Source organism: Dermacentor albipictus, chromosome 5, assembly GCF_038994185.2.
Source record: "Dermacentor albipictus isolate Rhodes 1998 colony chromosome 5, USDA_Dalb.pri_finalv2, whole genome shotgun sequence".
Lineage (NCBI taxonomy): Eukaryota > Metazoa > Arthropoda > Arachnida > Ixodida > Ixodidae > Dermacentor > Dermacentor albipictus.
The window spans coordinates 50,914,039-50,930,988 of record NC_091825.1 but is presented as its reverse complement, the minus strand read 5'-3'; the positions used below and the strand labels follow the sequence as shown (position 1 = coordinate 50,930,988).

Here is a 16,950-nt window from a genome sequence, read left to right as displayed (position 1 = left end):
ATATGGTTGCCACTTCGTGGTGGCAGGTAAAAGCCACTACAATAAGCAAATGCTTCAGCAAAGCAGGCTTCGCATGCAATGCAGAGGCTCATGACGCCGATGAGCTGAGTGACAATGTTGCCGATGACATGGTCAACACCAACGATGTGTGGTCTGGTCTCAGAAAGCAAGTTTGTTTCCGCCACAGACACCTTCCAAATATATGTTGATGCCAGTGAGTTGGAGCTTCCTGTCTATGAGGAAGCGAGCATGGATGATGCGATCATCGCAGCGGCGTGCGGAGCTTGCAACCAAAGACGAGTCGGACGACAATGTCGACCTGATGCTATACCCAGATGTCCCATACAAAGACTATGGAATACCTCAGCGAAGTGAACATGTACTGTGTGAAAAACAATTTGAGTAAGAAAGCGCTTCCGTGCTTAAGTGTTGTAGAGGACGAAACTGTTTGAAGCGCTGCTAAAAAAAATCTGACCAAAATACAGTCGACTCCCGATAATTCGAAGCCGCTTAATGGGAATTTTCAGTTAATTAGAAGTGAAGTGCTGGTCCCGTCAATTTTGCATGTAATCCTATAGAAGAAATCGCTCGATAATTCGAAGTCCTCATCCAGTAATATTGTTTAATTGGAAGTTAATTTTCAGCCGGGATCCTCAAGGTGACAGTCATTCTTTGGTAGAATGTGCAATTTTTCAAGTGTTGCAACAGTTCCGTGCTCCGCGTTGGTGTCATCACTACTGCAGCCGCTCGCAATGCCATCCTTCTTGGAGCGGCGCGATTATTCATTGCTACGGCTGCCGTGGCCTCCGCGATCAACTCCGGCGGGAGGCAAAGCGGCTCCCGCCGGAGGCCACGCGTGGCTGCTGCCCGTGGCCGGAGCTGATTGCGGAGGCCACGCGAGTGCCATAGGTGCACGCAGCGCTGCATACTGGCAGTGGCGAGATTGTTCGAGATTAGTCTTGCAGCGTGCGCAGCGTATGTCGAAGCGTGTGTTGGTCGAGCGCCCTTGTGCGGGAAGCTCGTAGGCTAGGTTGTTCCACAAGTGATTCGGAATTGACTGTACCTAGTCACACAGTTTATAGCCATGGCAAACCGTGGCTCTTATCGCACGCTCGACCTGGCAATGAAAGTCGAGGTTTTGAAGGAAGTTGAGAGTTGAGAAGGGAGGTGCCGCCGAACAAGACATAGCGCGGAAGTACGGGATCAAGCCGAACACGCTCTCAAACTACATCAAGAACAAGCGCACAATAATGGATGCATTTGAGAACGACAAGTTCAAGACTTCTCGGAAGCGAATGCGCACCGGCGCTTACCCAGAGTTGGAGAAGGCTCTGCTGGTTCGGATTAGGGAGGCCAGGAGCAACAAACATCCTCTCAGCGGAGACATCGTTGCGATGAAAGCCCGAACACTTGCAGCAATGTTGGGGATCGATAACTTCATTTCGTCAGATGGATGGCTGACGCGCTTTAAAGATCGTCATGACCTGGTTTTCAAGAGCGTGTGTGGTGAAAAGGCGTCTGTTAACCAGGAAACATGCGCCACGTGGAAGGACGGAAAGCTGCGTGAATATCTCGCCGAATACAGATCGGAAGACATCTTCAGTGCAGGTGAGACTGCACTCTTCTATCGGCTTCTACCAGAGAAGGCCCTGACATTCAAGGACGACGACTGTGCTGGGGGCAAACGCAGCAAGGAGAGAGTGTCGGTGCTGATCGCGGCAAACATGACTGGCACGGAACAATGTCGGTTACTTGTGATCAGGAAAGCCGCGAAGCTGAGATGTTTTAAAGGCGTGAAGACGCTGCCTGTGGACTATGAGGCGAACAAAAAAGCGTGGATGACGGCCGAAATCTTCAAGAGCTGGATAAGCAAATTGGACCGCAAGTTTGCTGCTTCGAACCGCAAGGTGTTGTTCCTTGTCGATCACTGCAGTGCTCACGTGAATGTGCCAGCCTTGAGTGCAATACGCCTCGCATTTTTGCCTGCAAACACAACGGCTGTTTTGCAGCCAATGGACCAAGGCATCATCAAGAATGTTAAAGTCCTGTACAGGCGGCACCTCCTCGAGCGCATGATTTTGTGTACGGATAGCTCCACAAAGTACGAGGTGAGCCTCCTTAGTGCCATCCACATGTTGGCGCGAGCATGGGATCGTGTGAAGCAAGAAACAATCGCAAACTGTTTTAGGGCTTGCGGTTTTGTGGCAGCTTCTTCGGAGGATGCCTCTGAAATTTCAGTGGAGGAAGCGTCAACAAGCGAGCTTGACGGCACTGATTTTGGTGATGCTCTCGGGGACGTCAATTTTGAAGATTACGTCACCGTAGACAAGGCGGTTGAAACGTGCAGTGCGCTGACTGATAGCAAAATTGTAGAGATTATTCGGCCCCAGGAAGCGACCCAGGAAAGCGACGATGACGTTGAAGGCGAGCCGCAACCTAAGGCTGCCGATGTAACTGCGGGCCTTGCTCTCGCGGAGCGCTTCTTTGCCGCTGAAGGTAACGCGGAAGAAGCGTTCCGCCACATCTACAGCCTGCAGAACTTGCGTTTATCAGCGCGATTCGGCAAGAACAAACAAAGCAAGATGACCGACTATTTTTCTTAGAGAAAATACTCAATTTCGCCACAAATAAAGTGCCGTTTTTTGTTGTATTTTGTGCTTAATTGGAAGTTCGTTTAATTCGAAGTTTTTTGTGGTCCCTGTGAACTTCGTATTAATAGGAGTCGAGTGTAACAGCGTTCTTCCTTTGATGCCGCACTTGTCAGGAGAACTTGGTTTCTGTGCTGCGTTGCAATTGTGTTGCATGTGTGTGTGAGTGAAACATGTAATAAATTGTGTTTGAAACGAGGCACAGAAGAAATCAATGAAGACAAGTGGCTCTCCGCTATCAAGAGCCCTGATGCCGGGGTGCAACTATGGGCTGTCCAGAGGGCCCACGATGCGGCAGTCGGGCAAGGCCTGACTGTCCCAACGTGGGAGCGGCCCGCAGCGCGCTGAGTCGCGTACCTCAGGACCTTATTAAAGTTTGGCATCCATCCATCCATGAAAGGTGGGTGGTCCGTTTGGTATAGGCAAAAGCAGAAAAAAGCATGCTTTCGTTATAACGCGGTACCGCTTATAGCGCGGATTTTTACAACTCCTGCGACTTGCGTTATAAGAAATGTGCACTGTACATTCAAACTTGTGTTCATGCATGCATGGGGTATGGTTAGTGTATGAACCCTTATGGTACACCGTAAAATACTTACATTGTTTTTAAGACAGATGCATGAGTTTGCCTCCTGTTAGAAATCACTTTTCGGTCTCGTCACATTGCAGGTGCCCATTGGTGCTTAAGTGAGAATGTGGGATCACTTATTCTGTGATGATATGGTTTACAATGTTCAACCCTATCCCTACCTTTTGGACAATGGCAATACTATAAGACGTGATTCTCTTAAAATCTTAGAAAAAAAGAATTTTGCACTTACTGCTGCTCTTTTCTTGCTGAAATCTTGCAGAAAGATAGCATATTATGGTCAGGATTGTTCAACATAACACTTTGAGCAGTTATTCACCTGTTTTAAGAAAAACTATGCAGTTACTTTCGTCTATGGGGAAGCTAGCTGCTGCGAGGGCCATGCTAGCATGAACTTGTGTCGCTGCCTGTTGGCAGGTGCTAAAAGCAGCCATGTTGGAAGGGTTGCCATGTGTTCCAAAGGAGCGGTCATCACACAGCAAATCACACGCAGCCTGCAAATAATTCCACAACTGAAAGAACCCAACACAGCTAACCACTGTGAAGCAGCTCAAACCAGCTCAGAATGAACACTTCAGGAGTCAGTGCATCAAGTGCAGAGCAATCACCTGCGCCAGGGTGGGAGGGCCTGGGGCCCCCACAGTCAGCATGCGCTCACAAGCTGCCAGCATGGGCTGCAGGTCAGTTGAGAAGCCCTCGCTCGGGTCAGTGCCTGTTGCACGGCTGAGGAGGAGGCGCGACTGCACAACAAACTGCATAACTGATTCAAGCGATGCAAAGCAGTGCTCCACAGAGGAGGCCTCATCCCCGGCGTCGCTGGCCAGTTCTGCGCAGTGAGCCACGCATCGCAGCAGACCCCTGCAACGTGTGTTTCAGCATAAAGCAAGATACACTGGAGTGCCATTTCTCAAGAATTCGTGTGAAATACAGCGAGTGCAATGGAAAATGTTGCAATCATCAGGGGTGGCACTCTCGGTCCATCACTTTAATGATATATCACTTGAATGAAGCGGGACGCACTGGTGTCTACACGTGACGAACCCTGTCACTGCACCCATTTGCACCAGGGTGCTGTCACCCGTGAATACGAATCTATTCAGAGCTAGCTTAATAAAGCCTCCTGAAACTGACTGTACCCACAAAAATGATAAACCAGGAATACCGCATCTGATCATTGTTTTGCATTCTGTCCTGCGCTGCCAACATTTCACTTCTCGTACCTGCTTATCTGGAGAACATCGCAGACTACGGGACAAGAGATACTAACACGACAGCTGAACGATTTTTAAGTTAGACTAGTTGGTTTACATCCAACATCACATTGGACATATGGACATACACCAACCAGCCCAGCTCATGACACTCTTCCTGGGTGCTTTCTCCTCTCCTTCACCCTTACATCATCTTATCTGACAAGGCATGCCATGCACTGACAGACACCAGCAAACACATCTGCTTATTTACAGTGCTTAGCGGGCTGCATTTGTCATCATTTGCATTTGTCATTTGCATTTGTCATCTAAAGTCGTTAGATGGGCTAGCTGGCTACTAGAACTGTGAAACATGTTGCCATTGCAATTGAAATTTTAAAAATGAGTAGGCACAGAAACCCCAAACTCTGAAGTGACATTTGCTTGAAAATGGGCTATACAAGATAGCATGCCAGGCTCGGCTGAGGGCGCTGCATGGTTTGATCCCCACCACTGGACGCCCACTGGTTTATAAGACGGGTACAAGCAGTCCCCCAGCCAGGCGTGTGGCTTTCCAGTGTAGCAAGGTCACCTTCTCAGATTTTGTCCCTATCATTGCTAGAGCATCAACAATTTTTTTTGTGCATTGTAGACACTTCATTTCTACATGCACCTATACATGAGCAGCAGTGGAATATGCTAAAATTTGACATCACTAACTGAACCCGACAGACTGACCAACATCTCTGAAAGTGACACCTTCTACATGACGCCTGGTATTGGCACCACTATGCAGGCCCTGAAAAAATGCAGGAGGCTATGTGCTGTCATAAGCCGCAATTATTGTTAAACCTCAAAAGTCTTTCATGGCATGAACTCTATTTCTACCTCACAGCTTGTATGTTTTGAATTATGTAAGAAAATACTAGCTGATGCTTTAACCATGTTAAGCATACAACTTAAAGGGACGCTAAAGGTTACCAGAAACTCAAGTTAAAGTGGTAGAGCAATGTTCTAGAACGTCTAAGGTGTCAATTTAATCGCGAACAGAGCTTTAGTAACCGAGAAATTGAGGTAAATGCATGACACGATTTGAGACCCCCCAGCGACATTCCGGTACTAGCCCGATGACGAAAGGACTCCTCATAATTTGTGTTACTAATACTCAACTACTCGTATTAAAAATATCATTTCATTCGATTATAAGACGGAAAAAAAATGCTACTTGTCTACGTCTATTCGATTCTAAGAAAAAATAAAATTTTGACGTTACCCTTCTGTAATATGCGTCTTCGAAAGGTTTCGTTTTCGCTCGACTCTGCGCGCTCGACTCTGCGCCGTGCACGCTTTGGAGTTTCAGTACTTTCGTTACCGCGTCGTGCTGTGAGGGTTCTGCTGGCTCGCGAACCTTTCATTTAGAACAAGCAGCGAGAATGCCACGTCCATGTGATGTCGTGGGAAACCCTCGTTGCTTTCCCGCTCCGGAGAGCCGGTGTCGAGGCCGCCGTCGTAGTACGCAATGACGCCGGCAGTGCGAGCCCTCAGCAGCAAGTCGCGCTCGTCGGTGCTCAAATCGCTAAAGTTGAGCCCACCATCGCGAGCCAATCTGTCGGTGTCAGGGTCTATAGCGACGAGCGTCGAAGTTTGCGTCATAGAATGAAGTAGCAGCTTATGGGCGTCTTGCGCTGGAGTATGAGGTATAGTAGCGGCGCCTGGTGGCGGTGCGGGAAACGACATCTGGGTCGTGCCAGCTTGGGTCGTATTGAGCCCTGGCTGTGGTGAAGCACGCTTCTAGCCTGAGTTTTGCGTCTATTCGCACTTTTTTATGCCCTGTTGCGAGTGCGAAAAGGCTCGTCACTTCTCACAGACCACGCCGACCACGTTGCGAGCTCGCCGCAGCCTGTAGTTTAACGAAAACGGACTCTCCGTGTGCCGTGGGACATAATGTGGGACGTAATTTGTTTCTCCTTCCGCTAGCCACCATACTCCCGCTTTCGCTCTGCTGTCGGCTCTGTCTTGGCTCTGTTTCTGGCCGCGCGTTTGCATTTTGCGCAGAAAAGCCGTAGCGCCGTCTGCGGGCGCCATTCTACTCACCGATGGCGCAACGTCACTATGAGACCATGATGTCAGTACTCCTCGATCGGAGGGCGGGCGATTTGAACTGCGCTAGAGGTACGCGGACGCTTCAGAACGCATTTTCTCTTAAAATAAGTCTCTCCTTGGCACGAAACAAGCGTTTCGAGGTTTCTATGATGGTATTTCAACAGTCCACGTTGACTTAATAGTAACCTTTATTGTCCCTTTAAGTCTAACCAGCAGCTAGCCAAAGGCTCACCTTGTTTGCAAAACAGACTTCTAAAGAGCATTAAATATGAGCAATAGCTAGACTTAGCAAATCACGTTGTCAGTTGAGTCTAGCTAAGCACAGCAACCACTTCTAAACAGCCAGCACATAGTGGTGGGAACCAATTACAGAGCGATGCACAAACCACACACACCAAGTTTTTAATGACTGCTGCAACTGATGAAATTTGCAGGCGATTAGGTTCTCATCACAGGGATGTGCAGTTGAAGGGAAGTGAACAACCAGACTTCTTCACAGCACCCCTTCTCATCAGCACCTTCACGACAGATTGTTGTTTGCTTCATGCTCAGTCGAATGCAAAGGTTCTCAAACAGGTCCTTCAAATTATTTTTGATCAGACATGAATGACAGCAGCACTTGAGCAAATTTTCAGTGTTCTTAAATTCTGAAATTAGTGACACTGCGGTTAGCGACTTGTCTGCTCTTTTACCCTATCTCATTTTTTGAAAGAAACATACTTCAACTGCACTTAAAAGTGTTTGTATTTGGGGTTGGAGCATGCAGAATTAGTCAAAAAGAACTCCCAGGATGGTTGCGAGTGTGTAATGTGAATGTTTAATTGTTAGGTTGTGGTGCGAGCTAGGCGTTTCTGCTCCCGATCTCGAGCTAGCAGAATTGCTTTGTGGTCTGCAGGTCCTACTTCCTCCATGACATTTCAGTAGAAAGCATTTTTTTTAGCATTCAGGTTTAAACAACTATGCTCCTCTCTGTTACTCAAGGGTTGGCTGGCTTACAATGCCTACACTGGCGCAGCAAGGTGTGCAGAAGTGTGCCAATCGAGCTATCGCCACTGGTATTCTTGACACCATGACCGCGACAGGGCACAACTTCCACAATACAGTAGGTGCGATAGATGGGTATTGCCACCCGTGATGTGCAGAGGGCAACACCATCTTTTGGTGTTGCAGGGAACTGAACTTCGCGTCACATCACGAACTCTCTTCTCCATGTAATGGAAGCCCCTTCTGGCACCTCTCTCTCGCCTTTCTTGCTCATCTCTCTTGCTGCACAAAGCGCAAACAGTGCAAAACTGGCCGAAGACCTAACAGGAGCTAACATTTCAAAACTGAAGCAGGCACCTAGTGCAAAACAACCTTTTATATCTGCAAATTTTTGCATTGGACATCCTCAATTTGGAAAGCAAACTGTCTCGCATCGCGTGGCAGCCTGTGAAATGCTTGGTACAACAACAAAAATGACTCATGCAATTTTGTGCAGCTGGATGGATACAGCCGTGCAAGTTTCTTAGAATATTCCGCATCATTGTAAACTCTGCGTGCAGAGTGGTGGAGGGTAGAGAGGTTGGCACATCAATATGCGTTTTGATCGACCACTAATTGTCAGAATCAAGCTTTCTCGGTTTAATGTCTCTTTCAGATCTAAGGGCTCAGAGTGCAAATGGCTAGAAGAGATCTGCACACTTCACAGGATGCCAAACATAATACGAGGCAATTTATAATTGGCACTCGGCAGGCTAAGAGGTGAACTGTTGCCTTCTTTGCCTCCCTTGTGTGCGTGCACCTACTGTCACGACTGTATTAGTTATGCTGTCTAAATGGCCAAATCATTTAGTGCACTTGCCATTAAAAATGTCCACTTCATTGTGAACTGAGCACTGTCAGAGGTCTCATCATGCACGGTCACTCTCTCGCCTGCAATGTGCGCTGTGGACAGACTGCAGAACAGTGAAGATTGAATTAAGTGGAACTAAACATGCACGCAGGCTCACTTGTAGACGAGTGCAGCTGCAAAATGCCCCTTGATGTAAGCATCCAAGACCGGCTTGAAGTGCTCAAACTTGGGGCTCTCCAGGAGGCTGAGTATGTACACCTGCACAAAGCCAGCACAAACATTCAGAGGCATGCATGTACACACACATGCTCTGTATGTGCGTGTGCATCGTGCTGACCACACATCCATTCAAAGATTGATAATCTTTACTCTGTTCCTCACTCTGTTCTCCGACTTCTTTCAATTCACTGTTTCAACACCAATTATGACTATGCCATGTCTCAAAGCAATGGGCTTTTAAGCTATAAGTCACCTGCAAGAGTGCAAATTCTTCACAATCTGTCATTTTTTCTTCCTTTTTTTGCACCATTACCTATAGACCACTCACTGAGCAAGTAAGTGCCACACAAAACATTGTACCCAAAGCATTCTCTGTCTCCAAAGCGTCTGTCACTCCAGGCCAGAGTCCCTGTGACGAAGTCTGGCCCCGAAGTGCATGGTACCAGCAAAAGAAGAAGAGGCGCAAGCTCATCATTCAAAAGAGAATAAAATTGAATCTGAAGGGTTAGCCTTGCAAGAAGGTCATGCCTTAGGCCTGTCCTGTTCTTGCGATACATACATGCATATATACTATATGCACCTAGCCCCAAAGTACAGTCGACTTCCGTTAATTCAATCCTGATGGGACTAACAAAATTGGTCCAGCGGGTCAAATTAAACAAGAAGCATAAAAATGGCAGAAGACACCACCCAATTCATTTGGCAGTATTTGCCAGAATCTAACACGTCCCCAAATCAAACACGCATCCACTTTCTACGTGTCTAAAGTAGAAAACTAACGCAGAAATTACATTAAAGCTCCTGAACAAAGTATAAATCTAATGTGCACCCAATTATTTTGCAAGAAAGATACGTGTTGCACAATGGTGGCTGGTTTCTTAAAATTAGCTTCACCGCACGGGAGCTTCAAGTCAGCTTCGTTGCAATACACTAATGTTATGCGGTAGAGCACACAAACACCGCAAAGGCAGTTTTGGTTTCTATCCGATTTCACTGTGCAGGCAACTTTCAGCGCAATTTTCATTAAAAAAAAAAGGTGCCAATTAGGAATGGGCAAATACCATAATCAGACATTGTGATCTATGGTTATTGCTTCATCGTCTTCCTAGGACAAGCCGCAAATACGCATTTTCAATGTGAGATGACGTGTGTTCATAGTATTCACAATCCCCTAAGCTCTGTTGAGACAGACACTGCCACTGAAGCAGTCGCTATTGGGGTCACTATAGGGGTGAGGTGAATGCATTCTGACTATTCAAGTTCCTATTATCTGGCGAAAGTGAGTTTTAGGATCAAAATAACGACAGTTTAGACCCATAGACATGTGTGGGCGTCAGCGGGGACAGTGAGTCGGGTTCGAATTGACAGAAAAAATATTAAGATAATCAGATTCGAATTAACAAAAGTCTACTGCAATTCAAACTGTGTTTGAGGTGGCATAACATTCTGTTTGTCTCATAGTGAAGTACTAAATTATTTTATGCTTGCATCACCTTGTATGTTTGATGTGCTTTGCTCTACAGTCAAGCCTAGATTTAACGAAGTTGTACTTGCAGTGAAAAACTTCGTTAAATCACGAATTTCGCTCATACAAGGTTTTGAAGTTTCAGCTGTAAAAACAACTTTACAATTTCCCAGTGCATTTCCGGTGGATAGTGCTGTTAGTAGGCACTCATTAACAAATCGCAAGGTCTGGGCATGATAGAACGTTTATGAGAGCCAGAGCCTGCCGTGAGGATTGCACCAAGAGCAATGCATCGGCGCGGTTCATGCCGGTGCATCAAATTGCCGGTGCCCACAAATGGTAAAAAGAAAATGTGTAAAAAGTGTAAAAAAGATACAAATTTTCATTCTCAGCAAAAAATAAAAGTCAGTTTCACCAGAAAGGCAGAGCACTGATGGTAATAGGAGCGAGACAACTCTACAAAATAGGGCTAATAGTTTTCTGACAAACATTAACAGATCTCACTGAATGACCACAAACTCGCTGTCACAATGTGAACAGTTTTCGCACCGTGTCTCAGAAACTTCAGACTATGCGATTGCCAACACTAAGTGCATGGGAGGCACCAATCTGATGCACACCAAGTCACCAACTGTCTCATGCAGTAAGCAAACAGGGGTCTCACTAATGTCTTGAAGACAAGGCCCGAGTAAGGTGTCGAGTTGCCATCAGCTGTTGAGAACATGGAGAAGAGTGCATCCAGGATGTCCTGCAGGAACTGCACAAAACAAGGAGAGATGTTTCATGCCTTCTTCTCAGAAACTCAACTCGACAAAGTAAATGTGGCATTCACAAGCGACAAGAAAACGGAGAGTTACGAAACTAATTCTTGCTCATTGCTGTACAAATCAAGGTGCCTTTCTGCACTGTCTCTTGTACCCAAGTGCACAAGGACACTTGCCGAGGTCAACTGCTAGAAAACATCATCCTTCGGTAATCGTGTGTGAAAAGCTGCTACCTTGTGATTAAGCAACACAATGCTGCAGCCACAGTTCCGCTGCAGCAGGTGCATACTTGCACCTAGAAAGTCAAAGCCAGTCTTTAGTATACGTTGACTGAAATGTTATAGCAGCATAGAACCAACTTTGAGGGAGATCACTCTTAGAGCATAGCTTAAACCATTTTCATGGACAAACTAAATGAGATGCAAAGATAAGAGTCAAATTTTGACGTGGGCCAACTTGGCATTTCGGGGTGGGTCAATTGAAATTTGGGGGTCGGCCAACTTGAAATTTCGGGGTGGGTCAACTTAAATTTAGGGATAAGCCAAGTTGAAATCTGGGGGCGGGCCAAGTTGAATTTCGGGTGTGGGCCAACTTGAAATTTTGGTGTGGACCAGCCTGAGATTTTAAGGTGGCCCAAAGTCCAATTGAACGTTGCTGAGCATCCTTCGAGTTATGAACACCCCGTGGGCAAGCAAGCACGGTGAGATGCTTGGCACGTTTTCATTGAACCTTACCAAGGCGTTGTCAGAACGCAGGCGAGAGCTTGTGTGGACAAGGGACGCTCGTATAACATAGGCTTGCGAGAGTGACATGGCAACGCAGCAATCCACTTTCCCTTCACGCAACGCTTCACATGCTACTGCTGCAGCTGGTGTTCCATTTCGACCCCTCTGCTACGTTGAGGTACGCTTGTGCCTGGCATTGTGGCTTGTTTGGTACAATTGCATTGAAGAAGCCGGATGCAGGGAGAAAATATAGCAATTGTCTACTAAAGCCTAAGTATTCTTTGCCACTGGAAAGGCCATGGGTAGATGCACATAAGCCAGGAAAAGCAAGTAAGCGAAACAGAAGTCACAGCTGAGCCAAACAATGCTAATGCATTAGTAGACAATTCTCAGAAGTTCTGTAGCTTTTTTGGAAACCGCAAAAGCATGTGTGAACACTGGGCCGATTAGCCACCGGAGGCAGGCAGAACATATTCAGGGTATCTACCAAGCTGACATTTCCAATTTCCCTGAGTTTTCTAGGTTTCCCTTAGTGCCTTTGCAAAATTCCTTTAGTGATACAGAACTTTGTTTTAAGTCAAGACAGGCTAACACTATGTTGCCCGATGCTCTCACACTCTAGTAAGCATGCTAACAAATAAAAACGACTTAATCCAGTTTTAATAGTAAGAAGTATCATTTATTTTATTCAAGAAGAAATCAGAAGGGAGGGGTTAGTGAAATGCACAGCGAATAAAATATCTTAGAAACAAATGGTAAAACTCACTGCATATCCAGACGAACATTCTCAAATATGAATAAAAATGAGATGCACACAGAAACAAATGTTTTTGAATATGATCTATATTTATCAATTGATAGCAAGCTCATTGGTATGAGGCCCGAACTTTGTGACAAGCGAGATTCTCTCAATAGCTGATGTGTCAACCTCAACTGTCCTCGCATACTCTCAGCCCACGCACAACCCTCCGTTTTGTGTTTCACTGCTTTAAGGAGTTTATTTTGGTTTGCATGAGGGACACCTGGAAAAAAGAAAGTAAATTATGGGGTTTTACGTGCCAAAACCACTTTCTGATTATGAGGCACGTCGTAGTGGAGGACTCCGGAAATTTCGACCACCTGCGGTTCTTTAACGTGCACCTAAATATAAGTACATGGGGATTTTCGCATTTCGCCGCCATCGAAATGCGGCCGCCGTGGCCAGGATTTGCTCCCATGACCTTGCGCTCAGCAGCCTAACACCGTAGCCACTGAGCAACCACGGCGGGTGAGGGACACCTGCATCTTGGCATCAGCCAACACTTTTTTTTGAGGCTCAAGCTCCTTGAAAGAAGCAGTGGCATGTTTGCTTTCCTGTTCACTCCACAATGCGTAGGTCATTTCTCTTTTCATCCTCCTTGCACCGTGCCTTCGCTCCATGGACCATTTGAAGCATCCTTTTGGTCAGTTGTAGAGTCAAGTTCCAATTTCTCGGATTCCCTAGGGGCCGCGAAAATGTCCGTAAAATCGGGCAGTTTGAAAAAAATGAATGCATGTCTTTTACTGCCGTTAAAGGCTCAAATCGCCACAGGCACATCCGAAAAGGCCTACCAGTACACTTATTAGGCATATAGGTGCTCATAATGTGACAGGAGATGGCAGGTGGACGTGTGTATAACTAAGGAACAGATACTGTGTCCCGTGACAATTGCCCCTTCTGACGCTTGTTATCCTTCACCGTAATACTTTCGCGTATGCTTCACCGCGTAACATTTCTGTATTCAGGCGAAGCTGACTTTCGGGAACCAGCATTATGTAACGCGCCGTGCTTTCCGAGCTTCGAAGCCAATCGCGAGGACCACAAAGACAGAGTCGGTGCCATTGCTTACAGCGGCGAATTTTTTCAATGAAAAACACGGCGCTGAACGGCAAGAAGATTAATAGAAAACATTGAAGCAGCTAGGCCTAGCATTTACAGCGGTGGCAAGGTAATCAAAATGGCGGCAGTGGTGGCTTTGATTAATGCCGTTTCGGACCTGCGGTCACAGCAACATGTCTGGAAAATCGAACGGCGAAGGGTTCTTGCGTCTGAAATTTCAAGCATTCTTATACATTGACTCTATGGGGTACGTGGTGTTGCCACGAAGCCGTCCGAATTATCGGGCGTCCAGAAAGTCGGTCGTGTCTATACACTGGCAGCTCCTCTAGCCGACGACATGGTGTCAAAAGACCTATTTGTTACGATCCCTCTCTGTTACACGAGCCAGCATTACCACGACTTTCGTTCCCTTTAATAAAATTACAGCTAATTTTCCCTGACAGAAGCAAATTCCCCGAGTTTTCCCTGAGTATTTCCAGACTATTCAATATCCCTGAAAATTCCCGGTTTTCCCAGTTGGCAGGCACCCTGATATTGGATATCCATGTTCAAAGACACATTCGAGCAGTTTGGAGCTTTCTGTACAAATGAGTTTAGGCGCATCAACAAACTTGATCCACACCCTATGGACTCGTATGCCACTTCAAGAGCCGTCAGTTCAAACCATTCAGGCCACAAGACCTAATCAGTGCTGCTTTGTCGGCTGTGGGCGACTAAACTTACCATCTGGTGCCGAATCGACACAGATATGCTTGCATGAGCCACACAATATTCAGAAACCTGAAAACTTATCTCCCCAACTAAAGCGAGTGTACGGAATTACACCAGTGCTGTTCACGGCCGCCACCCTTGTGACATACTATATTGCAGACTCTCATTCTTGACGACATTTGTAAATGCACATTGGTTTTTTAATCTTTTTTGTAGCTTCAAGTTTTGAGCCACCTCTCACAAGACTAACTGTAGGTTTGCAGAGCGAACACGAAAACATTGTATGACTAGTGCACTGGCCCAGCGGCAGAAAACTGCCCAGATGGCAGATGGACACCTAGATTGAAGATGGACGCCTCGCAAGAATTTTCAGTGCCCTTCCAATTACAAAAACTTTGACAGGTGGCAAATGATCCGGAACCTAAGAATGAAGAGGCCCCTGCTCATTACTGTCGGTGCGACTGCGTCAACCTGCGCCACAACAACGATGGCTATGCACGAAACGGTCATCAAGTCACATTATGTGTGGTACATGTGTTCATCTATTGTGCAGATTGACCTTCACAAGCTGGAGTAGCCTGCAAAGCCCACCTGCCCATAAGGAGGGGTAAACCATTCTGTATTTTGGAGGCAAACTGGAAAGCAACACTTCCTATGCAATAAAACATTCGAAATCTAATGTATTCGGTATTCGCACACTTTCAGTTTCGACTCATATTGATGCTTAATTTTCGCAACGTAATGGTCCGAATAAATATATGACCAACTCAACATTTTATACAGTCGAACCCCTTTATAATGAACTCGATAGTACCACAAGAAGTGGTCGTTATATCAGTAGTTGGTTGTATATGGATTCGCCCTTGAAGATGCTCAAACATTACCAGCACTGAAGCTAGCATCAGGAGTTACAATTCAGCAGCACTTTGGTCTGAAAGTGAGATTTTCAGTGTCATCTTTGTTTCCACTGCACTCCCTCACTTAGCTGCAAACTTGTGTTAGGAGTGCCCATCTAAAGAACAAAATGTGCCGCCGTACAGCTCTTTCAAAGCGGAGCTCAGTTCCGATCACCTGTCATTTCGAAACTGCAAACACAGCTGCCAATTTTTATTCGAGAGCTTGTGCACAGAAAAACAAGTAACAGACAAGCACAATGATTGAGGCAAACACAGTCTGCGAACGGTGAAAATTTGATCAGTGGGTTATGTGCACCTGCTTCTATACATGACTCGTCGAAGGTTCCAGTGTAACTGGTGCCCACATCGCTTCCAGAAAGTACTCCAGTAAAGCCTTAATTCGACCCTCGTTAATTTGGAAAATCGGACAATTTGAACTCGCCCTTCAGTGCCGGCAGGAGTATGCATTATTTATTGCAATGAAACTCTCGTTAATTTGGACGTATCTGGCCGCACATCAGTTAATTCTGACAACTCTTGGAGCTTGGTGAGCACTGGAGTGTCGCAAATGTGCGACACAACAGATCAGAAATGGCGTTAGTGCATCGCCAGTCCACATCGCCATAGTCATCAGTGGAAATCGCACGTGAATGACCACAACTGCAGAATGTTTCGCACCTATTTGTGCCTTTAAAGCCTTTATCCTTGTGTTTACCGCAGCGCAAAAGCACCTCATTGGCTGCGTGCCTTCACAACTGCATAATTGTCATACATGATCGCGTCGATAATGGCCGCTGTTTCATCCGCGGCAGTTGCGGCAAACAGTAGCTTCGCTTTGACTCAGTGCACATGTCAGCCGCGTGCCTTTATGACTGCATAGTCACCATCCGTGGTGACATCGATAGCGGCCATGGTTCCGTACACAGCTGTGGTGGCAAACAGTGGTTTCGTTTTGACCCGGTACACCAGTCGGTCGCATGCTCTCAGAACTGTTTAGTCGCCATCCATGATCGCATCGATAGCGACCACAGTTTCGTCCGCAATTGAAGCAAACGGTAGTTTCATTTTGACTCAGTGCGTGCGGCTTCAGCACCGCGAGGTCGAGTCAACTGTGGCTGCGGCTTCATCTGCAGCGGTTGTGGCAAGCAATAGTTTCGTTTTGACAAGCTTTCGAGGATGAAGAGCACTGGCTACATCGTGATGGACAGCAACCAGTTCACTGGTGAAAAAATAATCGGGGTGTGTGTGCTATAGTAATAAGCCTGCCTCAGATGAAGACGCGCCGCGGCCATGCTGTGAAGGAAGCCGCAAGGCCTTCACCGCTGCGAGCGCTAATCAGCCATGGGATGATGGGAAGTGCAGCTTCCTCACTGCTTTCGTGAAAAATAGAATTATGAGTGGCCCATTCATTCAGTAAATAAAAGTGCATTGACGTAGTAAGCATTTTCTTATTGTTTTCTTGATACCCTAGATAACTCTACATTTGGTTAACTGAGACATTTCTTTCGGTCCCATGAGATCTGAATTAACAAGGTTTTACTGCACACATTTCGTGTCACCCATACAATCAGATTACAAAAGCTTTGGCGACGACAGCCAATGGATAGAATTATCAGTCCGAAGTGCCGATGTACGAAATTCTTTACGGCGGGTACAAGATGTTGGTCCAGTCCGAGGAGTCGACGCTTGATGTGCTTAGATAGTCCAAAATGCTGATGCACGAAATGCTTAGCCGTAGGTCCATGAAGTTTGCCCTGCCCAAGCAGTTGACACTCAATGTGCTTAGTTGCGTACTCCAAAGCACTGATTCATGAAATGCCTAGCTGTGGGTCCAAGAGGTCGACGCTCGATGTACTTAGTTGCACAGTCTGAGGTGCCAATGCACGAAATGCGTAGCCGCAGGTCTGAGAAGTCGGTGCTCAATGTTCTCAGTCATGCAAACCAAAGT

General features: G+C 46.5%; 1 protein-coding gene across 1 annotated transcript in view; it reads right to left on the bottom strand.

Moving 5' to 3' along the window:
- spg (dedicator of cytokinesis spg) overlaps positions 1–16,950 on the bottom strand; it is a 180,427-nt gene that overhangs the window by 111,560 nt on the left and 51,917 nt on the right. The window contains exons 14-16 of the mRNA XM_065428472.2: positions 10,713–10,805; positions 8,522–8,622; positions 3,846–4,095 (exon numbers count right to left, since the gene is read on the bottom strand). Coding sequence (XP_065284544.1) covers positions 3,846–4,095; positions 8,522–8,622; positions 10,713–10,805 — 444 coding nt within the window. The remainder of the gene's footprint in view (positions 1–3,845; positions 4,096–8,521; positions 8,623–10,712; positions 10,806–16,950) is intronic.